At 36.8% G+C, this 27,500-nt stretch overlaps 1 protein-coding gene and 1 pseudogene across 4 annotated transcripts; both read left to right on the forward strand.

The window, feature by feature from the left end:
- Positions 1–354: 354 nt before the first annotated feature.
- Positions 355–14,600, forward strand: LOC126611122 (wall-associated receptor kinase-like 2). Of its 4 annotated transcripts, none has more exons than XM_050279300.1 (4): positions 355–1,066; positions 11,883–12,167; positions 12,947–13,015; positions 13,218–14,600. In XM_050279300.1, exons 1-4 carry the CDS (start codon positions 451–453, stop codon positions 14,423–14,425), a joined length of 2,178 nt encoding a protein of 725 aa, XP_050135257.1. In that variant the 5' UTR covers positions 355–450; the 3' UTR covers positions 14,426–14,600. The 4 variants fall into 4 exon arrangements, with proteins under 4 accessions (XP_050135257.1, XP_050135255.1, XP_050135256.1 ...); XM_050279298.1 differs by having other exon boundaries at positions 358–925; positions 11,742–12,167; XM_050279297.1 differs by lacking the exons at positions 11,883–12,167; positions 12,947–13,015 and adding exons at positions 2,131–2,199; positions 2,366–2,614 and having other exon boundaries at positions 366–1,351; positions 13,467–14,600.
- A 5,173-nt stretch (positions 14,601–19,773) lies between these two features.
- On the forward strand, positions 19,774–26,885 carry LOC126611795 (wall-associated receptor kinase-like 1; annotated as a pseudogene).
- Positions 26,886–27,500: the final 615 nt, after the last annotated feature.

Consider the following 27,500-nt stretch of genomic DNA (forward strand, 5'->3'; position numbering starts at 1 on the left):
CTACTAATCATGTATCAATTAGTCAAGTATAGCTGCTAATATAATTGTCGTGTACGAATATATCCTTGTGTGGACAAATCAATTAAGTATATCTTAATTTCTACTGTTATTTTTATGCACGTGTCATATTTCCTCATCTACTAAACAACAAAATCTTATCCTACTAAATGAGATTGGATGTAAAAAACCGTCATTATGCTCAATTTTGCGTCAAGTCTTCGGTTAGCATGTTTCCTCGTTTACCATGTCATTCAAAATAATGACAAGCTTATTGTTTTCTCAAATGACTCCAACGACTTCGGTGGGTGTAGAAATACCTGGCCTCTGGATCTAAAAGGTTGAGACTTTGTCTTATCACGCGGTTTGTTTATTCCAAGCTTCACTATACACGGCACGGCTCAATATATAGGAAGGTAAAGAAGAGAAGAGGAAGAACAAGCAGAAAAAAAAATGGAGGTTGTGCAGTTTCTAATTCAAATTACGCTGTTTTTGTGGTCTTTGAGCAGTGCAATACCAGCAGTAGCCTCGCAGCCCAGTTTAGCAAAGCCAAATTGTCCAGCACATTGTGGTAATGATACGATAAGTATCCCATATCCTTTTGGAATCGGAGCAGATTGTTTCATGAACGCATGGTTCGAAATAACCTGTGACAATTCCACATATAATTCCCCTCGCAGACCCATACCTCGCTTGAACCATCCCAGTCTGAAACAACTTGAAGTGCTGGAGTTATCTATGAATGGCACACTAAGTGTCAGAAACCCGATTACCTTCTTTGGTGATTGCGGAACTAACAGGACACTTGCAGAGCAAGCACCCAACTTGACAGGAAGCCCGTTCGTGTTCTCGAAAAGGAACAGGCTCGTTTCAGTGGGCTGTGGTGGAATTGCCTTGATGAAGTTGATGAATGGCTCGAGTGTTGGAGGTTGCTTGTCGATTTGTGGTGATAAGGGTAGTTTACTTGAACAATTTGATGAGCCTGATAACTGCAATGGTATTAACTGCTGCCAGACCACCATTCCCGGCAATCTTACAAACTTCAACACTAGCTTTCAAGAAGTGAAAGGTCTCTTGAACGCGAGTGATTCCACCTCTGGATCCGGAAGTTGCAAGTATGCATTCTTGACAGACGAAGCATTTGGGATGGTGACTGGTCTTGACTATATTCATTTGGTAGGCGTCCCTGGAGTGCTCGAATGGAACTGGAGTCAATATACGGAATCGGAGATATTTGGAACAGCATCAACAACCTTTCGGGATGCTAACTCGGGCACGGTCTGCGCAAGTAACAACAGTTGCTCCTGCGGAAACGGCCTTGAAGGAAACCCCTACGTCGTTGATGGATGTCAAGGTACATGTCTAGCTATCATTTTATTCAAACTTCAAAACGACGTACAAACTTCTTTTCTTTTCTACTTTCTAGACATCTAGGCTATGTTTGGGTGCGGGATTTCCAAGACCCAAGAGATTATTGATGTTAAATTAGTAAGAGACGAACCTCAAAATGTTAGATAAGAGGGATTAGAAATGCCCTTCATGATTATTATAAAAGCATGGAGGATGGATTTCCTTCCCGTTAGGATTTGTAAATCCCTCTCACATGCCTTTGTAATACTCATGAATAGCATTTTTAATCCCCTCAATCCAATATTTTGTGATTCATTCTTCACTAATTTGGCCTCAATTCCTTGGGACTCAAAAATTCCTCACCAAAAGATAGCCAGCCCTAAGGTTCTATTTGATTTTTATTTCAGTTTTTGTTTTTAAATTTAAAAAAAGCAGGAAGTTTAATGTTTGGTATATGTTGTCACCTTTAAAATAGCAAGAACATTGAATAGTATTTGAGAGTTGTTCGGTAATAGTTTTCAATTTTCATTTTGTATGAAATTCTTTTTGAAATGAAATTACCCTTGGAATCATAATTTGAATTTGATGTTATAAATGAAAGGGAATGCGACAAAGAGTCCGTAACAATTTTCCGGTGAATATTACGCATCAGGATGATTTTTTTTGGTGAACTTTGGGTCGGACCTTCCGGACAAGAAACACCTCGTTGAGGCTTTCATTTGAAATTATATGCATTTTACATCCCCATTGAACTTTTTATGTTCCTCTGTCTCTGAAATGCAGAAATTGATGAATGCAAACATCGGATTTGGTCGTTTAAATGCCTATCACGGGCTAATGTGGCCATTATAGGTACAGTGTTACTCTCTTCAATTCAAATCCAAAAACAACTTTTTTTGCTCCTCCAATATTACACAACTTTTTTTGTTTCAAACCATCGCTGCATTGATTAGATTATATATGAGAAGGAACAATGTATCTGACCAATTTTTTTTTTTATTCCAATTGAGCTATTCAGTTATGAGCTGCATTGTTGGCCTACTGTTTATACACATTGGAGCATGGTGGTCGCACAAAGTCATAATGAAAAGGAAAGACATCAACCGCAAGCGGAAGTTTTTTAAACAAAATGGCGGTTTCTTGTTGGAGCAGCAACTATCTTCCGGTGAAGCTAACGTTGATAATATTAAATTGTTCAGTGCCGAGGAGTTGGAAAAAGCCACGGACCATTTCAGTGTAGAGAGAATTCTTGGTCAGGGAGGCCAAGGTACCGTATACAAAGGAATGTTAGCGAATGGGAAGATCGTTGCTGTGAAGAAGTCGAAAAGTGTAGTTAGTGGGGACGAAGTGAGACAATTCATCAATGAAATTGTCATTCTGTCACAAGTTATTCAAAAGAATGTGGTTAAATTAATGGGTTGCTGTTTGGAGACTGAAGTACCCCTTTTGGTTTACGAGTTTATACACAATGGAACACTCTCTCATTATATTCAGCACCAGAATGAGGAGTTTCCTCTTACATGGGAAAGGCGGTTACGAGTTGCAACCGAAGTTGCAGGAGCACTATCATACTTACACTCGGCAGTTTCCCGTCCTATTTACCACCGAGACATCAAGTCTTCGAACATACTGTTGGATGATAAATACAGAGCCAAAGTGGCAGACTTTGGGACATCAAGATCTGTCGCCATTGACAAAACACACCTTACCATGACACAGGTAAATGGAACATTCGGTTATTTGGACCCGGAGTACTTTCAGACTAGCCAATTTACGGACAAGAGTGACGTTTATAGCTATGGAGTGGTCCTTGTTGAGCTATTGACAGGAAAAAAACCAATTTTTAAGACAGAGTCACAAGAACCCATGAGCCTATCACATTATTTTCTTCTTTCCATGGACGAGAATCGTTTGTTCGATATTCTTGATGCCCGAGTTGTGAAGGATGCCAGGAAGGAAGAGATCATGGTAGTTGCTGATCTTGCAAAACGTTGCTTGAATTTGAATGGAAAAAAGCGTCCTACCATGAAAGAAGTAGAAGTGGAGCTGCAGGGAATTCAATTGCCAGTGAAAGATTTTGATGTCCAACAAAATTTTGACGTTGTGGACAACACGCTTCTGGGTGTGAGCCCTGAGCTTGATAACCTGAGCCAACAGTTTGGAGAATGCAGCGTTCCTTGTGGACAACAAGCACACGTGTGACCAACGTGTAGAAGCGTCAACCAAAACCATAAAATATCTAAATGGTCCGCAGGGAGGTTGAATCGGTCCACAAATGTCCCCTTGAATCCGTTGTAGAAAAATGGGAGGATTCGAACGAATCTTGTCATAAGAAGGCTTAGTAATAAGCTTTCCCATAGAACATGTTTGACATGCAATTTCATGGATCGAACCTAAGCTTCGGGTTAGTGGATGCCCGTGTGAAGTTTTGAGGATACGGCGCATCGCTATTCGTCCAGGATGTCCCAAACGATCATGCCAAAGTGTAATTTCGTGCGCGGTCCCTGTGGTAGGGCCGGCCACATAGTGGCATTCTATGGGGCGTATGGTCGTAGTATATAGACCACTCGGGTTACGCTCCATCTTCTCTAGAATACGCTTCTGGCCATATTCGTAGGAAGTTACGCACAGAAATTCAACTCCGTTTTCTACGTGGTTTCAGCGTGGTAATTGTTATCTCTAATGTCCTTGAAACTTAGTAACGTTCTTCCGGAACGTGGAGAATAGAGTGCCTCAGCAATGGTCAAGATTGTACCATTGGACAACATTATACGTGCCTTACCGTATCCTTCGATCAGGTTGGATGGGCCTGAGAGGGTTGTCAGAGGTGCATTCTTAGGTACGAAGTTAGTGAAATAGATGCGTTCACGCAAAACAGTATGCGTGGTTGCACTATCTGCCAGACAACTAACTTTCCCACTAGTCATACCTAGAATGAAAAATTAATTTGAATTGGTCACATGCATAAAAGTTTATAAAAACAAGTATCAATTCAAACTAATTTCATTTTTTCAAGGATTAAAAACTTAATATCCAAAATAAATCGCCAACTAATAATCCAAAACATAAAGGAAAATTGTTCAAAATCAACCAAAAAACAAGGTGGGGTTCGGCCACAAGGTGGAATTCGGCCCCAATTGTCTTATTTTAACTGAAAAATAAGTCTATGCCTAAGATTCTAATCTTCCATAGGAGTGGTATCCTCCTGAAAATTAGAAACCTCCATCTTTGTAGTCTCCGGTTCGTCCACTTGCAGGAAGTTTGATTCAAACTTCGTACGACGAGAATGATATGCATCCACAACCTTCTTGGGAGCACGGCAAATACGGGACCAATGGTCCTTGGAACCACAACGATATCACATATCGTCATTCATTGTGGCAGGTGCTTTGCCCTTATTCTTGAAGTTCGGGGCCTTGGGAGCGAGGTTTGGGCGCTTCTGGGCTTTGTTTCCTCCCTTGGATGGGCCTTGGCTCTGTTGACCTTGGTGGGATGGCTTCTAGCCGCCCTTACCACGCCTCTTTTGGCGTTTTGGGTGCTGATTAGTGCTATAATGTGCTTCAGGCACAGCAGTAGCCCCAGTAGGTCGAGCTTGATGATTCTTCATCAACAGCTGGTTCTGCTTTTCAGCAAGAAGTAAAACAGAGATCAAATCCGAGAACTTAGTGAACTTCTGAGCTCTATATTGTTGCTGCAGGACAATATTAGAAGCAGAGAAGGTCGAGTAGGTCTTCTCCAGGAGATCCTCTTCAGTCAAAGTTTCATTGCAAAACTTGAGAAGTGATCGGATTCGACAAACTTCAGAATTATATTCATTCACAGACTTAAAGTCTTGGAAGCGCAAGTGCTGCCAGTCGTGTCTTGCTTCAGGCAAGAATATGTCCTTTTGGTGATCGAAACGATCAGCCAAAGCGACCCATAATGCACGTGGATCCTCCTCAGCAAGGTACTCAGTTTGCAGAGCGTCATGAATATGTCTTCGGATGAAGATCATAGCAGTGGCTTTTTCAGCCTCGCCAACAGGTTTATCTGTTGCTTCTTCAATAGCAGGACGCAAGTTCTTTGCAGTGAGGTGGAGCTTCACATCTTGAACCCACTTGAGGTAGTTCCTTCCAGAAACCTCCAAAGCGGTGAAGTCGAGTTTGTTCAAATTCGACATGTTCCTATCACAAAATGGATGAACAAGATGTGGTTAGTGTAATGGAGAAAAATCAATCCATTCACATAGGAGTAGAACATACAGGTTCTAATAGACATGTATTGGTTTAATTTTGCATGAAAAACTTCGGGTTTTCATGGGTGATATATTTAAGTGAAAACTTCGGGTTTTCTAACAAGGCATGTTTAGAAGAAACTTCGGGTTTCAAAGTAATTATGAACTTCAGGTTCATATATTCCTGCAGGCAAACACAAATATATATGCAAACAAATATGCAAAGAATATATGTAGAAATATTGTATAATGATAAGTGAATTAATTTATTTTTGGTCTTCGGGGCCAAATTAAAGTGTGGGTGAAAATATAAACACCCATATTTAAAAAAATATTAAATAATAAAATCTCGGGGCCTAAAAGTATAAGCCAAGAACCCTCGGGTGGAATTACAGGCCCACGGGGTGAGAAGAGGGGAATGGGCTGCTGTGTGCAGCCCTAAATTTTTTATCTTTTTTTCGTTTTTTTTTTTTTTTTTTTTTTTTTTTTGTATTCAATTATATTATATGCATGTATAATTTTAATGAATCACATATTTACGTTGATGCATATGCAAATAATAGTTTCAATGCATGTACATATGTAAGATTCAATTCATGACAAATATCAAATTCACATAATTGTAGCAATTTTGATTATGAAGCATACACAATTTACGTAGAATCTAAAATACGTAAAACGTAAAGTTGGGTCATGCATCATGGTGAATGTTCATGCTATCAGGGCTTGCAAAATATCGAGTTAAAAGCCGTTGTTTAGAAAGAACCTGATTGCGTGATGATATAGATGAACTGGTTTGATGCAGAAAAATTATTTCTTCAATTTCGGCTTTCATCTTCAAGCTTGTATCACGTTCAACATAAGAAGAAAAATAAATTGAATCAATAACAATATATGAATTCAATAAAATCAAGATTTAATCAATTAAAAATAATTGAAACGTAATACTCCCCTGATTGTAGACGAATAAATTCTCTTTAAATTCTTCTAAGCACAGCGTGAAGAGCGTGCTGATAACGTGTTGTGGTCTATTTTATCTGACAGAGGGACTAGGGCCGGCGGCAGAGAGAGAGAGGAGAGAGATGTGTGTTTGTAGAATTGTAGGGGAATGTGTGTGTTGTTATCCCTCCTACATTGTGCCTTTATTTATAGTAGTAAAGGGAGAGAAGATATTCCTTCTCCTCCAAGTAATACAAGTTGTAATAGGAAAGGATAACTAGAATCAAATCTTATCTAGGATTTACACAATCATACTTAAACTAGGAATGTTTACAACATAATTGAAATTTTTTTTATTGGATAACTTATATGATTATTGGTATTGATTAATTAAATTGTTGGTTTACTTAGTTATTAATCATATATTATACTCTACTCTAGGATTAAGAGTCTAAGACTTTTTTTTCTCATTATACAGTTATTTAATAAAACGATACTATAAGAAACAATGCTTAAATTATTCTTCAAATATTCCAAGTAGTAATCCTTTGAATAATTTGGGTAGTCATCCTTCAAATATTAACCATCTAATTATCGCGAATCAATTCATAGACACTATCTCCAAAATGATCATTGTCAACCTAAAATCCACGTCATGCCAAAAAAAGTTAGTGACAATCGATGTTTTATGTTTCTCTGTCATTGAAATGCAGATATTGATGAATGCAAAGATCCAAATAGATGCAGTTTTGGCAACATTTGTAATAATATACGGTTGTGTCGTTTGAATGCCCTTCACCTGCACGACCATCACGGGTTAATGTGGCCGTCATAGGTACAGTGTTGCTCTCTTCAAATCCAGTGTTGCTCTCTTCAAATCCAAAATCAAAGATAACCTGTTTTTATGGCAGCTGGTATTAGCATTTCCAGTGTTGTTCCTCCATTACACAACTTTTTTTGTTTCAACCCATCACTGCATTACTTAGATTATATATAACAAGGAACAATAATATCTGTCCAATTTAATTTTTTCTTCCAATTGAGCTATCAGTTACCAACTGCTTTTTTGGCCTACTGTTTATACACATTGGAGCATGGTGGTCGCACAAAGTCAAAATGAAGAGGAAAGACACCAACCGCAAGCAGAAGTTTTCTAAACGAATGTTGGGGCAGCAATTATCTTCCGGCTAAGCTAACGTTGATAAAAATAAATTGTTCAGTGCAGAGGAGATAGAAAACGCCACGGAGCATTTCAGTGTAGAGAGAATTCTTGGTCAGGGAGGCCAAGGTACCGTATACAAAGGAATGTTAGCAAATGGGAAAATCGTTGCTGTCAAGAAGTCGAAAAGTGTAGTTAGTGGAGACGAAGTGAGACAATTCGTGAATGAAATTGTCATTCTGTCACAAGTTATTCAAAAGAACGTGGTTAAATTAATGGGTTGCTGTTTGGAGACTGAAGTACCCCTTTTGGTTTACGAGTTTATACACAATGGAACACTCTCATTATATTCAGCACCAAAATGAGGAGTTTCCTCTTACATGGGAAATGTGGTTACGAGTTGCAACCGAAGTTGCAGGAGCACTATCATACTTACACTCGGCAGTTTCCTGTCCTATTTACCTCTTCGAACATACTGTTGGATGATAAATACAGAGCCGATGTGGCAGACTTTGGGACATCACGATCTGTCGCCATTGACAAAACACACCTTACCATCACATTCGGTTATTTGGACCCGCCTATCACATTATTCTCTTCTTTCCATGGACGAGAATCGTTTGTTCGATATTCTTGATGCCCGAGTTGTGAAAGATGCCCGGAAGGAAGAGATCATCGTAGTTGCTAATCTTGCAAGACGTTGCTTGAATTTGAATGGAAAAAAGCTTCCTACTATGAAAGAAGTAGAAGTGGAGCTGCAGGGAATTCGATTGTCAGTGAAAGATTTTGATGTCCACTAAAATTTTGACGTTGATTATGTCCAAACTCGAGTAAACCAGGTTTGGGATGTTGGTTCGGTATCAACACATGAGCCTAGCACATTATTTTCTTCTCCATTTGATGTAGATCCGCTTTTGTTTATGTTGAGTTTTGGTTTCAATATTTGTTGTATATTTCATTATGAATGTTACAAGAGAGTGAAGGCAACTCTTACAGAGAGCCAAAAGAAAGCTACAATAGATTGTAGGATAATTACACAAACGCAATCCTTAAAATCTGCCCTAACAAGTGGAAAAGCAAAAACCAAATTACAAGTAAAGAAGCTTTTACAATCAACTAAGAAAGGTTGATGTAAGGTGAATGACAAGCTATGGAAAGGTTGGTGTAAGGTGAATGACAAGCTATGGAAAGGTTGATGTAAGTTGAATGACAAGCTATGGAAAGTGAGGTTGATGTAAGGTGAATGACAAGCTATGGAAAGTGACTTTAGCCTATGACTTAGCTAAAGTGAGGATGACAACTCATACATACAACCCATCCATACAAACCGGTTTCAATACACCCTCTCAAGCTGGATCAAGGGGATTGATTAATCCAAGCTTGGACAACAAACGCTGAAACTGAGTAGAGTCTAGTGCTTTGGTGCTTCCAATTATGCCAGTGGCACCGGCAATGATTTTCCACTTAATTCGGACATGACTACATCAAGTTGTGTAGATGAATCAGGTTTCTTGCAGTCTTCAGAAAATGTGGACCAAGTAAATCCAACTGGAACCTTTGTGAAGGTAAGATGAGATAATTGTGTAAGTTAAGCATATTTATCTTTAACATGATGGTCTGATGTATGGACCATTGTCGGTGATTGTATTTGGCAAGGCAAATGCTTCATGATCAGTGTTTGCTTTTTCAAAACCAGCACCTGTCATTGATTGCTCTTGTTTTTTTTTTTTTTACATATTAAAATGGTGCAATTTGACAGGTTCACAAGTCAGGGTCCTTTGGGAGGTCACTGGATATTTCTAAATTCAGCAGCTATGATGATCTGCGCAGTGAGCTCGCACGTATGTTTGGCCTTGAAGGCCAACTGAAGGACCCTCAGAGATCAGGCTGGCAGCTTGTATTTGTTGACAGGGAGAATGATGTTCTTCTCCTTGGTGACGACCCTTGGCAGTAAGTCCCAAATTGTCAAGATTTTTCTCGTATTTGTCAATTATTGTACACTCTTGCCTGTTTGCATAAGCAGTCCTACAGGTTGAGCTTCCCACGAGTTTCAATCATTACTGATAGTTTGTAAAATGTTTCATGCCGAATCACTTTGCGAATGCGAAGTTTTAAAGTAAAGCAGCTACTATTAAGATTTTATGCTGTATGTCAATTTGTAGAGAGCAACAACGATAAATGCTAGACCAATGCTTCAAGGTTCAAAGTGTCCTAGGACTTGTTTACATCATCTAAAATCTTTGACTATTTTCTCACCTTTTCAAGATTTTAAGTCACTATTGTGCATTTCTACATGACAATTGGCTTCTGGAGTTTTGAAACTATTCTTGTCATGATTCGCTGGAGGTATAATGATTCTTTGTTTATCTTCAGGGAGTTTGTGAACAATGTGTATTACATCAAGATACTCTCGCCTCTGGAAGTGCAACAAATGGGAAAGGAAGGCCTCAACAGTGTGGCTTCTGTCCCAAACAATAAGCTTTCCAATGGTAGCAACACCACTGTTGACTACGTGGGTCGACAGGACTTGAGAAACTCAAGGAATGGGATTGCATCTTTGGGATCACTCGACTACTAAACGCCAATGCTTTGCTAAAAATGGAAAATTAATCAAATTGCCAGCGAATGGTGAGTGTTCAACTATGCTGGTAGTGTTTTCTTTAAAGGATCGGTAGCATTGTTTTACCCTTTTATGTGGTCAGTGAGATGTACTGCTTAGGCAAAGTCTATTTGAAGCTTGCATGTCAGCGTATAATTATATACTGTAAATTATAGTAGGAAGGAACCTTGTTTCTGAAACTACCGCTGCAACATGTAGAACAACACACGTACTGTAAGAGTTTGATGTCCGAGTCCGATGGCACTTTGTATGCTATCTTGTCCTGTAATTTATTATTTATTGAAGTCGAAAGCATATCATGAATCAGACTGGTCAAGTTCAATTACTATATCGAGAATCATGAGGTAGGTTTCATTTAAGTTATATATATATATATATATATGTTTATGGCTGAAACTAGTTTACTGGTTTAACGCTAAGTCATTAAAGGAGTCTAATCATTAACCGTCACATTCTGTGGTCTACAAAATATGGTGCAACTAGATGGTCTCTGTTTAGCATTTATAGTCGAGGCAGTATCAAACATCTTATGAATCGGTCTTTTTAGAATTTTCAAAGTTAGAGTGTTGACTGTAAAGACGACTACTAATCATGTATTAATTAGTCAAGTATAGCTTCACCAAGCCCGCACCACCTTAATTTCTACTGCTATTTTTACGCACGTGTCATATTTCCTCATCTACTAAACAACAAAGTCTTATCCTACTAAATGAGATCGGATGTAAGAAATTGCCACTGCTTGATTTTGCGTCAAGTCTTCAGTTAACATATTTCCTCGTTTACCATTTCAATGAAAATAATGACAAGCTTATTCTTTTCTCAAATGACTCCAACGACTTCGATGGGTGTAGAAAAACTAGTTCTCTAGATCTAGAAGGTTGCGACTGGTCTTATCACGCGGTTTGTTTATTCCAAGCTTCACTATACACGGCACGGCTCAATATATAGGAAGGTAAAGAAGAGAAGAGGAAGAACAAGCAGAAAAAAAATGGAGGTTGTGCAGTTTCTAATTCAAATTACGCTGTTTTTGTGGTCTTTGAGCAGTGCAATACCAGCAGTAGCCTCGCAGCCCAGTTTAGCAAAGCCAAATTGTCCAGCACATTGTGGTAATGATACGATAAGTATCCCATATCCTTTTGGAATCGGAGCAGATTGTTTCATGAACGCATGGTTCGAAATAACCTGTGACAATTCCACATATAATTCCCCTCGCAGACCCATACCTCGCTTGAACCATCCCAGTCTGAAACAACTTGAAGTGCTGGAGTTATCTATGGATGGCACACTAAGTGTCAGAAACCCGATTACCTTCTTTGGTGATTGCGGAACTAACAGGACACTTGCAGAGCAAGCACCCAACTTGACAGGAAGCCCGTTCGTGTTCTCGAAATGGAACAGGTTCTTTTCAGTGAGCTGTGGTGGAATTACCTGGATGGAGTTGATGAATGGCTCGACTGTTGGAGGGTGCTTGTCGATTTGTGGTGACAAGGGTAGTTTACTTGAACAATTAAATGAGCCTGATACCTGCAATGGTATTAACTGCTGCCAGACCACCATTCCCGGCAATCTTACAAACTTCAACACTAGCTTTCAAGAAGTGAAAGGTCTCTTGAAGGCGAGTGATACCACCTCTGGATCCGGAAGTTGCCAGTATGCATTCTTGGCAGACGAAGCATTTGGGGTGGTGACTGGTCTTAACTATACTAATTTGGTAGGCGTCCCTGGAGTGCTCGAATGGAACTGGAGTCAATATACGGAATCGGAGATATTTGGAACAACATCAACAACCTTTTGGGATGCTAACCCGGGCACGGTCTGCGCAAGTAACAACATTTGCTACTGCGGAAACGGCCTTGAAGGAAACCCCTACGTCGTTGATGGATGTCAAGGTACATGTCTAGCTATCATTTTATTCAAACTTCAAAACGACGTACAAACTTCTTTTCTTTTCTACTTTCTAGACATCTAGGCTATGTTTGGGTGCGGGATTTCCAAGACCCAAGAGATTATTGATGTTAAATTAGTAAGAGACGAACCTCAAAATGTTAGATAAGAGGGATTAGAAATGCCCTTCATGATTATTATAAAAGCATGGAGGATGGATTTCCTTCCCGTTAGGATTTGTAAATCCCTCTCACATGCCTTTGTAATACTCATGAATAGCATTTTTAATCCCCTCAATCCAATATTTTGTGATTCATTCTTCACTAATTTGGCCTCAATTCCTTGGGACTCAAAAATTCCTCACCAAAAGATAGCCAGCCCTAAGGTTCTATTTGATTTTTATTTCAGTTTTTGTTTTTAAATTTAAAAAAAGCAGGAAGTTTAATGTTTGGTATATGTTGTCACCTTTAAAATAGCAAGAACATTGAATAGTATTTGAGAGTTGTTCGGTAATAGTTTTCAATTTTCATTTTGTATGAAATTCTTTTTGAAATGAAATTACCCTTGGAATCATAATTTGAATTTGATGTTATAAATGAAAGGGAATGCGACAAAGAGTCCGTAACAATTTTCCGGTGAATATTACGCATCAGGATGATTTTTTTTGGTGAACTTTGGGTCGGACCTTCCGGACAAGAAACACCTCGTTGAGGCTTTCATTTGAAATTATATGCATTTTACATCCCCATTGAACTTTTTATGTTCCTCTGTCTCTGAAATGCAGATATCGATGAATGGAAACATCCGTTTCGGTCGTTTAAATGCCTATCACGGTTTAATGTGCCCATTATAGGTACGGTGTTGCTCTCTTCAAATCCAAAAACAAGATAACCTATGATTATGGCAGCTGGTATTAGCATTTCTTGTGTTTGCTCCTCCAATATTACACAACTTTTTTTTTTTTTTGTCTCAAACAATCCCTGCATTAATTAGATTATATATGAGAAGGAACAATGTATCTGACCAATTTTTTTTCTTCCAATGGAGCTATTCAGTTATCAGCTGCATTGTTGGCCTACTGTTTATACACATTGGAGCATGGCGGTCGCACAAAGTCATAATGAAAAGGAAAGACATCAACCGCAAGCGGAAGTTTTTTAAACAAAATGGCGGTTTCTTGTTGGAGCAGCAACTATCTTCCGGTGAAGCTAACGTTGATAATATTAAATTGTTCAGTGCAGAGGAGTTGGAAAAAGCCACGGACCATTTCAGTGAAGAGAGAATTCTTGGTCAGGGAGGCCAAGGTACCGTATACAAAGGAATGTTAGCAAATGGGAAGATCGTTGCTGTGAAGAAGTCGAAAAGTGTAGTTAGTGGGGACGAAGTGAGACAATTCATCAATGAAATTGTCATTCTGTCACAAGTTATTCAAAAGAATGTGGTTAAATTAATGGGTTGCTGTTTGGAGACTGAAGTACCCCTTTTGGTTTACGAGTTTATACACAATGGAACACTCTCTCATTATATTCAGCACCAGAATGAGGAGTTTCCTCTTACATGGGAAAGGCGGTTACGAGTTGCAACCGAAGTTGCAGGAGCACTATCATACTTACACTCGGCAGTTTCCCGTCCTATTTACCACCGAGACATCAAGTCTTCGAACATACTGTTGGATGATAAATACAGAGCCAAAGTGGCAGACTTTGGGACATCAAGATCTGTCGCCATTGACAAAACACACCTTACCATGACACAGGTAAATGGAACATTCGGTTATTTGGACCCGGAGTACTTTCAGACTAGCCAATTTACGGACAAGAGTGACGTTTATAGCTATGGAGTGGTCCTTGTTGAGCTATTGACAGGAAAAAAACCAATTTTTAAGACAGAGTCACAAGAACCCATGAGCCTATCACATTATTTTCTTCTTTCCATGGATGAGAATCGTTTGTTCGATATTCTTGATGCCCGAGTTGTGAAAGATGCCAGGAAGGAAGAGATCATGGTAGTTGCTGATCTTGCAAAACGTTGCTTGAATTTGAATGGAAAAAAGCGTCCTACCATGAAAGAAGTAGAAGTGGAGCTGCAGGGAATTCAATTGCCAGTGAAAGATTTTGATGTCCAACAAAATTTTGACGTTGATCATGTCCAGACTCGAATGAACGAGGTTTGGGATGTTGATTCGGCATCGACCCATGAACCTAGCACATTATTTTCTTCACCATTTGATGAGGAGCAGCTTTTGTTTATCAGGACAGAGTGAAAAATAAATGTTTTTATTGCGATCTGTGTATTAGATGTAGGGCTAGTATGAGATTGTTGTACTATTTACAAATCTTCCTAGCATTACCCTTAAAAAAAAATGTTTCTGTTATGCTTTGAGAATAGTCATGTGTAAAATAAAACAGTTGAGGATTTGATAAACTTTATTTTGAAAAGTGTTTAGGGCTGCTTTTGTTCAAAAAAAAAAAAAAGTAGTGAGTTAGGGCTGTTAAAATGTACTTATTTTTAGGGTATGAATCTCATATTGGAGAAGAAATGATTTTATTTATGTTTTTAAGTAATTAAGCTACTCTCCATATCGCCAATTAATTTTAGGGAACTTTAACGAAAAGCACCCGGTACTGTTCACTTTAATGAAAAACCACATTTTTACACTAAAAAGTCAATCCTAGTATTATTCACTTTACCCTTTATTTTGTCCTTATTATTAAAACTCAAAGTTTTCAAGCCATTTTCATTAGTTTTCCTTTAATTTTATAATAGAATCTTAACTTTCTCATGTATAAAAACGTGAATGATAGATTTTCATTGGATTTGGATCCTATCATGAGCTCAGGGGGCTAAGCATCCTGAGCAAAGAACACGGACCAACGGCTACAAACAGGAGCCCCTCCAAAAGTTATAATAATTGTAGTCGTTGAATCAAAATCCAACGGCCTGTGTTTTTTACTCAGGAGGCTCAACCCCTTGAGCTCAAGAGAGGATCCAAATCCATTTTCACTTACCGTTCCAAGAGAGTTTCAAGATTACAGTGTATTGTATCCTTCATGGAGACAATCCTTCCTTAAAACTTACTAATAGAAAATAATGCATAGATTATTTACCCGTATGTATCTCTTTCCATTCACCCCTTATTTTTGTAATGTTCTAAGAAAGTGGAAAGTAATGAAAAAGCTTAGGACATAATGTCTTATCCAATATTATTAATCAAGTAGTGGCTTATGAGACACTGCCTACAAGTAACTATTTCAACAAGAATCCATGGCAGTCATGTGCACAAAGCATACACTGAAGCAATTAACAATATTAAATGCTAAAGTGTTAAAAAGGATTAAATATACTGAAGCATTTTTAGGTGATTCCTCTCTGTGTGCCCAACTGTCCTACAAATTAATCAGCACAACAGTTTACCTACATAATATAGAATTATTGCGGCCGCCTCTTAAATAATCAACTGGAAGAAGAGGTTTGCATCCATCCCTGGTGACCTCCTTCTAGAGAGATTCTTTTTCATGTACATAAAATATAAACTAGTACACCACGTGTCATAATATAAATAGAGATAAGATTATATTATTCAATGCCTTTCATTTGTAATATGACACGTAATTGATGTACGCATCGACTTATGTTCCAAGTATATTGAAAAATCTCTCTTCCCTTTGACCAACAAAACAAACCTCCCTCTTGTCACGCCAAATAAACGACCGGACCCAAACATTGTGCTTCCTTTGAAAGTTCAAGCCCTTCAGGGGTTTAGGTTTTGTTTAGGGTTCAGGATTCATGGATTTTAAATTTATATTCCCTCTAATCAGGGGTAACTTGTTTCTCTCATTCATCAATAAAATCTCTGGTACCAAGGGTATTGGAGATTTGAAGGCTAATAAATGCAAAGTCTGAGTCAAGAAAATCGGATTCGACCTATGTAGCCATTGTTATGAGATATTTTTGGGGGTGACAGGAACTCTTGCTAACTTGAAGTTTCACCAATTAGGTCTTGACATCTGTGCATTTAAGGTGGAATTTACACCAACAGTCTGGCCCACCTTTAAAGCAATTAAAAAACTTAATATTTAATTAAATTAGTACCGGTGCCTCTCTCTCTTCCATCTTCCTCTGCCGTCTGGGTATGGCAGACAGGAAACCAAGCATTTTCCGACTAAGGGGTCACCAGCACTTGCACCAAAATTTCTTTCGTTCACCCAACAACCATGTCATGCCCACCACCATGAACACCCACGAAAGCTCCAGCCTCCATCACACCGCTAAAATCTCAATTTGGCACCATCATCTTCTTCTATCATGTTGCTTCATCATCATGATTTGAAGACGTCGGTTCTTGATCACCAGGAGAAAGGTGGGATGATTAGGGGATGATGACACGGTGGGCCAGAACACCGAGCGACGATGGTGGATGTCGGGGGCTGAGAGGAATTGGAGGGTAATGATTAGAAGGTTGGGGAAGGGCCTGGAGAATGAGGTTTATTTATTTTTAAATAAAAAAAATTCATTTATTGATTATTCTATAAAAGATAAAATTATTTGGCTTTAGTGGGACATATGGCGTTATTGGATTGGAAGGGGACACCACCTACATTGCTGAGGTGTGCACTCCCATCACTCCCAAAAATTTCTACATTGTTATAATACAAGAGATTTCTGCTGCTTTGTCTACAAGTTGGGAGGGAGAGAGCTAGCTGGAGACAAGGGTGCGAGCTGTGAATGGTGCAAAATTAGGGCTAACTCGTTTCACGGGGACAAGGAACGAAGGCAATAGGGAAAGAAAGGAGGGTAGAGTTGTCGTTTAGAAAGTTTCATTAATGCGCACTATTCACTCCGCCTCCTCCCAAAAAACAGCGCTCTTTTTAAAAGTGTGATCTCACCTGCTTCCTAAGGTTTTTGATCCATGATTTTTAAAACACAATTAATTCTCTTAAGGAAATTTTCATGAAAATGATTTGGGCTAAGTTTATTTTAACAAAAAATCATGTTATAACTTTATTTAATGAAAAGACTTAAACTTTAATGAAAAAAATCTTAAATTTGAATAAAAATAACAAAAAAAAAAAAAACTTATAAAGGGTAAAAGACTGTTTAATACCCTCATGTTTCGTGGTTTTCAACATTTAGTATATCAAGTTTTTTTCGTCTCAGAATCATATATAAAGTGTAAATTTTGGGACAATCTCATATGTCCGTTAGTCAAACTGTTAATTCTCCCGTTAACTGTGATGTGGCGCCATGTGGACAATGACTGAGCGCCACATGTCATGTCATCCATGTGGAAATTAAAAATAAATTATTTATAAAATAAAAAAATTATATATATATTAAAAAAAACATTCATCTTCCCTAGATTCGGAGGAAGAAGAAGAAGAAGAAGGAGAAGGAAGAAGAAGGAAGAAGGAGAAGAAGGGGAAAGAAGAAGAAGAAAAAAAGAAGTTGTAGTCGGAAGAAGAAGAAGAAGAGATTCGGAGGAAGAAGAAGAAGAAGAAGAAGAAGAAGAAGAAGGAAGAAGAAGGAAGAAGGAGAAGAAGAAGGAAGAAGAAGGAAGAAGGAGAAGAAGGGGAAGGAAGAAGGAGAAGGAGGAAGAAGAAAAAAAAAAGTTGTAGTCGGAGAGGAAGGAAGAAGGAGGAAGGAGAAGGAAGAAGGAGGAAGAAGGAGGAAGAAGAAAAGAAAAAAAACCCTTCATTTTCCCCAGAATCGGAGGAAGAAGAAGAAGAAGAAGAAGGCAGAAGGAGAAGAAGGGGAAGGAATGAGGAAGGAAGAAGGAGAAGAAGGAGAAGAAGGAGGAAGAAAAAAAAAGTTGCAGTTGGAGGAAGAAGAAGAATGAGGAAGGAGGAAGAAGAAGAAAGAAGAAGAAGAAGAAAAAAAAACCGAATTTGCAATCCAGATTTGGAGGAAGAAGAAGAAGAAAGAAGAAGTAGGAAGGAGAAGGAAGAAGAAGGAAAAAAAAAACCTTCATCTTCCCCAAATTCGGAGGAAGAAGAAGAAGAAGAAGAAGAAGGAGAAGGAAGAAGGAAGAAGGAAGAAGGAGAAGAAAGAGGAAGAAAAAAAAAGTTGCAGTTGGAGGAAGAAGGAGGAAGAAGAAGAAAGAAGAAAAAAAAAACGAATTTGCAACCCAGATTCGAAGGAAGAAGAAGAAGAAGCAGAGGAAGGAAGAAGGAGGAAGAAGGAGGAAGAAGAAAAAAAAAACCTTCATCTTCCCTAGATTCCGAGGAAGAAGAAGAAGAAGAATAAGAAGAAGAAGAAGAAGGAAGAAAAAGGAAGAAGGGAAGGAAGAAGGAGAAGGAGGAAGAAAAAAAAAAAGTTGTAGTCGGAGGAAGAAGAAGGAAGAAGAAGGAGGAAGAAGAAGAAAAAAAAAAAAAAGGTCGTACCCAGTGCACAAGGCTCCCGCTTTACGCAGGGTCTGGGAGAGGTGAATGTCGGCTAGCTTTACCCCCATTTATGGAGAGGCTGCTCCCAAGTCTCGAACCCGAGACCTACCGCTCATGGGCGAAGAAAGAAGAAGGAAAAAAAAAATGTGGATGACACGTGGCGCCCAGCCATTGTCCACATGGGCGCCACGTCACAATTAACGGTAGATTTAACAGTTTGACCAACGGATGTATGAGACTGTCCTAAAATTTACACTTTAGGTATACGAAAAAAACTTAATGTACTAAATGTTGAAAACAACGAAACATGATGATAGTAAATAGTCTTTTACCCTAAATTTTAATTGAAAAAAACATAATTTTATTGATATGAATTGATGAATAGAATCGTTGATTATTGATGATCTGAATTCTTAATTATTGATGAATTGAATTATTGATTATTGAATAATTTATACGATAAGTAATATTGATTAATTGAATTTTTTTTTATTGGATAACTTATATGATTATTGGTATTGATTAATTAAATTGTTGGTTTACTTAGTTATTAGTCATATATTATACTCTACTCTAGGGTTACGAGTCTAAGACTTTTTCTTCTCATTATACAGTTATTTAATAAAACGATAATATAAGAAACAATGCTTAAATTCTTCTTCAAATATTCTAAGTAGTCATCCTTCGAATATTTTGGGTAGTCATCCTTCAAATATTAACCACCTAATTATCACGAATCAATTCATAGACACTATCTCTAAAATGATCATTGTCAACCTAAAATCCACATCATGCCAAAAAAAGTTAGTGACAATCGATGTTTTATGTTTCTCTATCATTGAAATGCAGATATTGATGAATGCAAAGATCCAAATAGATGCGGTTTCGGCAACATTTGTAACAATATACGGTTGTGTCGTTTGAATGCCCTTCACCTGCACGACCATCACGGGTTAATGTGGCCGTCATAGGTACAGTGTTGCTCTCTTCAAATCCAAAAACAAAGATAACCTGTTTTTATGGCAGCTGGTATTAGCATTTCCAGTGTTGTTCCTCCATTACACAACTTTTTTTGTTTCAACCCATCCCTGCATTACTTAGATTATATATAAGAAGGAACAATAATATCTGTCCAATTTAATTTTTTCTTCCAATTGAGCTATCAGTTACCAACTGCATTGTTGGCCTACTGTTTATACACATTGGAGCATGGTGGTCGCACAAAGTCAAAATGAAAAGGAAAGACACCAACCGCAAGCAGAAGTTTTCTAAACGAATGTTGGGGCAGCAATTATCTTCCGGTTAAGCTACAACAACAACAACAACAACAACAACAAAGCCTTTTCCCACTAAGTGGGGTCGGCTATATGAATCCTAGAACGCCATTGCGCTCGGTTTTGTGTCATGTCCTCCGTTAGATCCAAGTACTCTAAGTCTTTTCTTAGAGTCTCTTCCAAAGTTGTCCTAGGTCTTCCTCTACCCCTTCGGCCCTGAACCTCTGTCCCGTAGTCACATCTTCGAACCGGAGCGTCAGTCGGCCTTCTTTGCACATGTTCAAAATCACCGGAGCCGATTTTCTCTCATATTTCCTACAATTTCGGCTACTCCTACTTTACCCCGGTTAAGCTAACGTTGATAAAAATAAATTGTTCAGTGCAGAGCAGATAGAAAACGCCACGGACCATTTCAGTGTAGAGAGAATTCTTGGTCAGGGAGGCCAAGGTACCGTATACAAAGGAATGTTAGCAAATGGGAAAATCGTTGCTGTCAAGAAGTCGAAAAGTGTAGTTAGTGGAGACGAAGTGAGACAAATGAAATTGTCATTCTGTCACAAGTTATTCAAAAGAACGTGGTTAAATTAATGGGTTGCTGTTTGGAGACTGAAGTACCCCTTTTGGTTTACGAGTTTATACACAATGGAACACTCCCATTATATTCAGTACCAAAATGAGGAGTTTCCTCTTACATGGGAAATGTGGTTACAAGTTGCAACCGAAGTTGCAGGAGCACTATCATACTTACACTCGGCAGTTTCCTGTCCTATATACCTCTTCGAACATACTGTTGGATGATAAATATGTAAGATGTAATCTGAAAATCAACAAGTTACTAGAATCACAGATAAAACAAATATAACTACAATAAACCAATCAAACAATTAAAAGGGAAATAAACTTATTTTCCGAAGTGGAGGAAGAAGAAGAAGCCATGACTGCTAGGGTTTCAAGGAGGAACTTCTACACTCTAGCAGCCGAGATTCCTTGTGCACAAAAATAGGGTTTTGCACTAGAATAGGATGATGCTGTGAGTGCAGGGACCTCCTAATATATAGACGCTCATCCCTTTAATCCGGCCTATTAACTGATTAAAGGGATATTCCATATCAATTAGGATTTCATTATAGTCCTAAATGGTAACAAACTCCTTGTCAACTAAATAAGGTTTTCATAATTAATTGCACTAAATAAGGACTCCTAAACCTAACCAAATAAGGCTCCATAATTTTCTCAACCATTAACTCGGATTGACCAAGTTACTGTATGTCAAGAAACAGTAAGCACATGTTCTTTGACACTCACAACTTACATTCTCCCACTTGAGTGTCCAAGAACATGATCCTTATTTGGCTAAGTGGTAGGTGATCACTGAGTCCCACAAAATTTGCAACTATACCTTTAACAACTTGTCACTAGTAGTTTAAATATTGGATTATAGAAAATAACATGTAATTGCTTCTACATGTTTACTCTATTACCACGAATATCAAATTACGAGCACAATGTTGCTTGACATCATTCATTAAATTCAGGTTGATAAGCAAAAGATCAACTCCTGAACTGAGCCTCATGCAAGCATGGCTCATATTTTCTGTCAATTTATAATATGATAAGAGGACAAGTAAAATATAACATACTATTTACAAAATTAGGACCTCTTATTAAACTTATGAACAAAACTTAAACAAAAACTCTTAAAATATCAGCCACTAACACTTCAAATTTTAAACACAAAAGGTAATCTCTTACTCCCACTTATTAAAAGAGACAAAATTATATTACTCCCACTGATTAAGAGAGTAAAAAAAAACTTTGTAAATGTCTACAAAATGAAATAGATACCTTTCCAATACTCCCATTAGCAAGACATTAGTCATGGGATCTAAAACATAAAATTTGTGAGCTCAACATCTTTATTCCAGATATCTGTAGGGAAGTGACTATTGTGACTGAAAAACTATACAAAATCATTTGGTCCGTTTTGTTCATCTAACATTTGACAGAAATAGAAAACTTTAACGGAACGTTTTCTGATTGCATCAAAAGCATATAATTCTATAATCATCTTTGGACAGAAACTAATTATATTAGGTTTGCATAGCTAAAACACAAAATACAAGGGCAAACATATATAACTTCAACACTTTTGAGCAGATGAAGTATATGCAATCTTGTCAATTTCATGTTTCACTATACATTGATTTATATTTGTACTGAATAAGAAAACACTTTTGAGCAGATTAATTATTCATCAATAACATATAAATCACAAGTCCAATTTCTTGAACAACATATAAGAATTAATAAGTAAAACACTTTTGAGCAGAATATACTCATTAACCCTTCTTGAATTTCCTACAAGATTAGTTGCATATGTAACAAATAAAATATAAACAAGTATGATAATGTACGTTTTATCTACCAAAACTATGATCATTAAAAGCATGCAAAATTGATGAGTGTGAAGCCCATAATACATTATTTCTCCCACTTGGGCAAACACTCAAAATTGCAAGATTAAACACTAGAGAAAGTGGTTTTCATATAACAAAATATAGGCTAGTTGAATAAATAAAGATAGTATACACGATCCATTATATAATATAAGATGACAAATTTTTACAAAGTTTGGAGTTAGAAAATCTATCAAAATGGTAATCAAATAGGACACGTTGCAAGGTATGCAAAATTGCAGCAGTATTTCCCAAGCTCTACCACAATTTCAGATTTAATCATAATTTAAATAAAACCAATTTACAATCTTTAATATGCTCAAAACACAAAAAAAAAAATTCTTAAATAAATTTGTTGAGTCACAAAATAGTTGGTTTGGACATAATAAACCAATCTATATGTATCAAAATTAGGCTTATATAAGGAACAATATCTCAACATTATTAATTGATCTAAAAGTGACAAGTGATTAGATAAACCAATGGCTACAAAATTTATTTTAGTGTATGAGAGAAGACCCACATATGTGTTAAATATTAGATCATAAATTAAAATGAAACCTAATAAGAGAATCCAAACTCAAAATTTATGTTTTAATTCTAAAACAAAGTCGATTAAAGTAAACACATAGATATCTCAACAACATCAATTTTTTTAATAATAATTTTAATCCAATTTAGAACTCACAGAAAATTAAGGAAAAAGATTGGCAAATTTACCTACTCATTCTTGATTCTGCAAGATTCATCATGGAAGTAGTGAGTTGTGGAGGATCGAACCAACTCCAAATTGCATGATTGTTACACCTTTGGGCAGAAACTAATCATGCAAAGAAAATACCTGCATAGCTAGCCAAAACATAAAATACACAAAATACATATAGCTTTAACAGCTTTGGCCAGATGAAAATATGTTAGAAGTACTTTATGATTTGCTATAATACTAATTTATAATTGGTGAGTGATTTCCTGAAATTCCCATTGGGACAAAGTATTCACCATATAAATTAGAATTCTGATTTTTCAGAATAATCCTTTAGAACAGTATTAAATAACCGTTTTGTTGGATATTCAATGATTCTCAAAAGATTCAATCAGACACAAAAGTATGTCGTTGTTGACATTGAACAATAGAGTTCTCGAAAGAGGAAACATGGTTATTCAGTTGTTCGATAGGGACCAAAATGATCAATTAGTAAACTGATGCCACTTTCCAATTTTCTCTCAAAAGACAATTATCATCATAATCAGAATTGATGACCAAACAAAACATTGGTTTAAGCAAAACAAACCAATACATCTTTAAATCAAAATTTAATCAGTGTTGTCTATAAAATTCATTAGTGTTGATAATTTGCATAAAATAAGGACATATTGGAACCATAAACTTGTATAATAACCGGTACCAATAGATGTGCACAAATCAGTGAAACAATATCACATAACAAAACTAGTTTTGAAGTACCAAAAAAATTCAGTACTATTTTAGTGTGCAAATTCACCAAACACTCAATTCTCTTTAGATTGTCATGAAAATATTTTTTTTTTTGGTATGAACTAGACATATATGACTACTATTTTGCAAAATTTCATGATTTTTTTAAAATCTTATAAGTGAGCCAAAAATGAATTCGAAAAGAGAGGTGCTGCAGAAACAGCAGAAAATGTTCAGTACATACCTGAGATTACAAATTCACCAAATATTCATTGTTCAACTGATTTGGATCAGAATTTTCAGACATAAAGTAAACATAAAAATCTGTTATTTCCCAAAATTTCATAATTTTTGAGATTTTACAAGTGTACTAAAAACAAATTTGAAATAAGTTGTGCTGCTGAAACAACAGAAATTCTGCAAAACATACCCGAGTCTAAATAATTCACCAAAACTTCAATCTTCCTCCAATGTGTATGAAAATTTTCAGAAATAAAGTAGACATGTAAATTTATTGTTACCCAAAATTCCATGATTTTTTCGATTTTAAAAGTGGGTTAAAATAAAATCGAAATGGAATTTGCTGCAGAAACCGCATACATTCTGCAGGACAGTCCCGAGATTAAAAATTCACCAATAATTCTTTTTCAAACCAATGATCTTCAAAATTTCCAGATTTGAAATAAATATCTCAATGTATATCATACTAAAATTTCATGAATTTATGAGTCACATAGATATGTCAAAATAATATCACAAGCAGACTATTCTGCGGAAGTCTGCAGAATTCCAGCAATATGGTATCAAACTTAAAAATTTACCATAAATCCATTTCTTGTCTAGAAACGTGAAAAAAATACCAACGTCTACAATCCATTTGATATTATGACATGATCAAATTTCATAAAATTTGGAGTTATGAAAAATCTATCAAAATCAGAGACTAAAATAGAACAAATTGCAAGGTATGCTAAACTGCATGAACATAGCTAGTCTTGTTTTCATAACTTTACTAAAATTTCATTTTTCTTTTAAAACAACATTTAGCATGTCCATTGTGATATATCAAAATCTCCTTTTAAGATAGAAAACAATTTAAAAGTGACACCAAAATGGCCACGGCATTAATATGTGTATATAGATCAAGCTCCTTGCGACGCAAGATTTGAGAATTGAAAGGGATCTCAAACCTTTCTAATTCCTGCAGAATGAGTTCACACATTCATCTAAGCTATGAATGAACATGTGTGCCTGCATAAAACATGTTAGTGTCATGGTATCCAAATTCAGAATTTTAAATCATGAAAATCCTATACAATGGCTCACCCACGAAGTCAGTATCCATAAGGTTAATTCAATCCATCAACTCAAAATAATTTCAAAAGGTTGCTTTAGACAACAACAAAAAATATGAGCAAACTTACTAATTTTACTTCCGTTGGGTCAAAATTTATTCTCACCTTTGAACGGGATATGCTCACTAGGGTTTTGGGCGAGCCCTAGGAAACCCAACACTAACACTACCAATCAAATTAAAGCAAGATATGCAAATCTCGTAAAGCTCAACCCATAATAAAGCATGGCAAATAATTCATTATGCAAGACTTGGCAGCAAGCTTTTCATAATGGGGTTCAAGCTCAATGCATAAACCCTAGTGCATGGGTAATGAACCATGGCAGCATACTAGAGCTCTCTGATCCTTCAACCAAACAAATTTACTCCATCGGAGATATCATGTGATAGAAAAGGAATACTAAAATCTACAAAATCTTTGGAATAATGTATCTTTCACCCACCATACATCTTATGTATAAATATGTCGTATGATGTAACTTGACATCTAAATCATAAAGTTAATTGAACATGTTGGTCAACAGTCATTCACAATATAAATTTTGCCATGAATCTTTGTGATTCATGCCGCAAAACTGTAGTTAGAAAAGCAATTACAAAAATATTCTAAGATTAAGCGGAAGCCTCAGGATCCACAAGTAAAAGACATTTAAACAAAACAACAAATAATTATGCCTTTAATTTGTTAAGAATTTGTTCAAACTCATTACCAATAATCCGAACCCCCAAGCTTTGCAAATTCCCTAGCAGATTTGTATCAATATATTCAAAACCAACCATGATCGAAATTCTGAATTCTAGGCGAGTTGAGAGGCTCTGATACCACATGTAAGATGTAATCTGAAAATCAACAAGTTACTAGAATCACAGATAAAACAAATATAACTACAATAAACCAATCAAACAATTAAAAGGGAAATAAACTTATCTTCCGAAGTGGAGGAAGAAGAAGAAGCCATGACTGCTAGGGTTTCAAGGAGGAACTTCTACACTCTAGCAGCCGAGATTCCTTGTGCACAAAAATAGGGTTTTGCACTAGAATAGGATGATGCTGTGAGTGCAGGGACCTCCTAATATATAGACGCTCATCCCTTTAATCCGGCCTATTAACTGATTAAAGGGATATTCCATACCAATTAGGATTTCATTATAGTCCTAAATGGTAACAAACTCTTTGTCAACTAAATAAGGTTTTCATAATTAATTGCACTAAATAAGGACTCCTAAACCTAACCAAATAAGGCTCCATAATTTTCTCAACCATTAACTCGGATTGACCAAGTTACTGTATGTCAAGAAACAGTAAGCACATGTTCTTTGACACTCACAACTTACAAAATACAGAGCCAATGTGGCAGACTTTGGGACATCACGATCTGTCGCCATTGACAAAACACACCTTACGTACCATGACACAGGTAAATGGAACATTCGGTTATTTGGACCCGCCTATCACATTATTCTCTTCTTTCCATGGACGAGAATCGTTTGTTCGATATTCTTGATGCCCGAGTTCTGAAAGATGCCAGGAAGGAAGAGATCATCGTAGTTGCTAATCTTGCAAGACGTTGCTTGAATTTGAATGGAAAAAAGCGTCCTACTATGAAAGAGGTAGAAGTGGAGCTGCAGGGAATTCAATTGTCAGTGAAAGATTTTGATGTCCAAACTCGAGTAAACCAGGTTTGGGATGTTGGTTCGGCATCAACACATGAGCCTAGCACATTATTTTCTTCTCCATTTGACGTAGATCCGGTTTTGTTTATCACGACAGAGTGAAAAATAAATGTTGTTTTCATTATAATATTCTGTATGTATTAGATGTAATGCTAGTTTGGAATTGTTGTGCTATTTAAAAAAAAAAAGAAGGCTTTTGTTATGCATTGAGAATAATCATTTGTAAAATAAAACAGTTGAGTATTTGATAAACTTTATTTTGAAAAGTGTTGTGAGTAACAAATCAATGGAAAAAATGCATTTTGAATGTAAAAGTAGTACAATTTTGTATAAAGACGAAAATAGACATAACAGTCACCTAATATTTGTTGAGTATGAGGGCTGCTAAAATGTACTATTTTTAGGATATGAATCTCACAGTAGAGAAAAATGACTTTATATGTGTTTTTAAGTAGTTGAACTACTTCTTATATCACCAATTAATTTTATGATAGAGTCTTAACTTTTTTTACGTATGTGTAGAAATGTGAACGATAGATTTTAACCTACCCTTCCAGGAGAGTTTCAAGATTACAATGTATAGTATCCTTCATGGAGACAATCCTTCCTCAAAACTTACTAATAGAAAATAATGTAGAGATTATTTACATGTATATATCTCTTCTTTTTTTTTTTGTTGTTGACGAGAATGATTTGCAATAGAAAGTAGGAGGTACCCAGCAAGAAATAGATAGGGGAGGCCGAGGGCCTAAGGATGGAAAAAGA

The sequence above is a fragment of the Malus sylvestris genome, chromosome 17, assembly GCF_916048215.2.
Source record: "Malus sylvestris chromosome 17, drMalSylv7.2, whole genome shotgun sequence".
In the NCBI taxonomy this organism is placed as follows: domain Eukaryota; kingdom Viridiplantae; phylum Streptophyta; class Magnoliopsida; order Rosales; family Rosaceae; genus Malus; species Malus sylvestris.

Excerpts from the sequence above, each read along its gene's own strand:
- LOC126611122 (XM_050279300.1), top strand. The coding sequence starts at position 451 with ATGGAGGTTGTGCAGTTTCTAATTCAAATTACGCTGTTTTTGTGGTCT. Across the intron at positions 12,168-12,946 it reads CGTCGTTGATGGATGTCAAG|ATATCGATGAATGGAAACAT; the intron begins GTACATGTCTAG and ends TCTGAAATGCAG. Across the intron at positions 13,016-13,217 it reads GTTTAATGTGCCCATTATAG|TTATCAGCTGCATTGTTGGC; the intron begins GTACGGTGTTGC and ends GGAGCTATTCAG.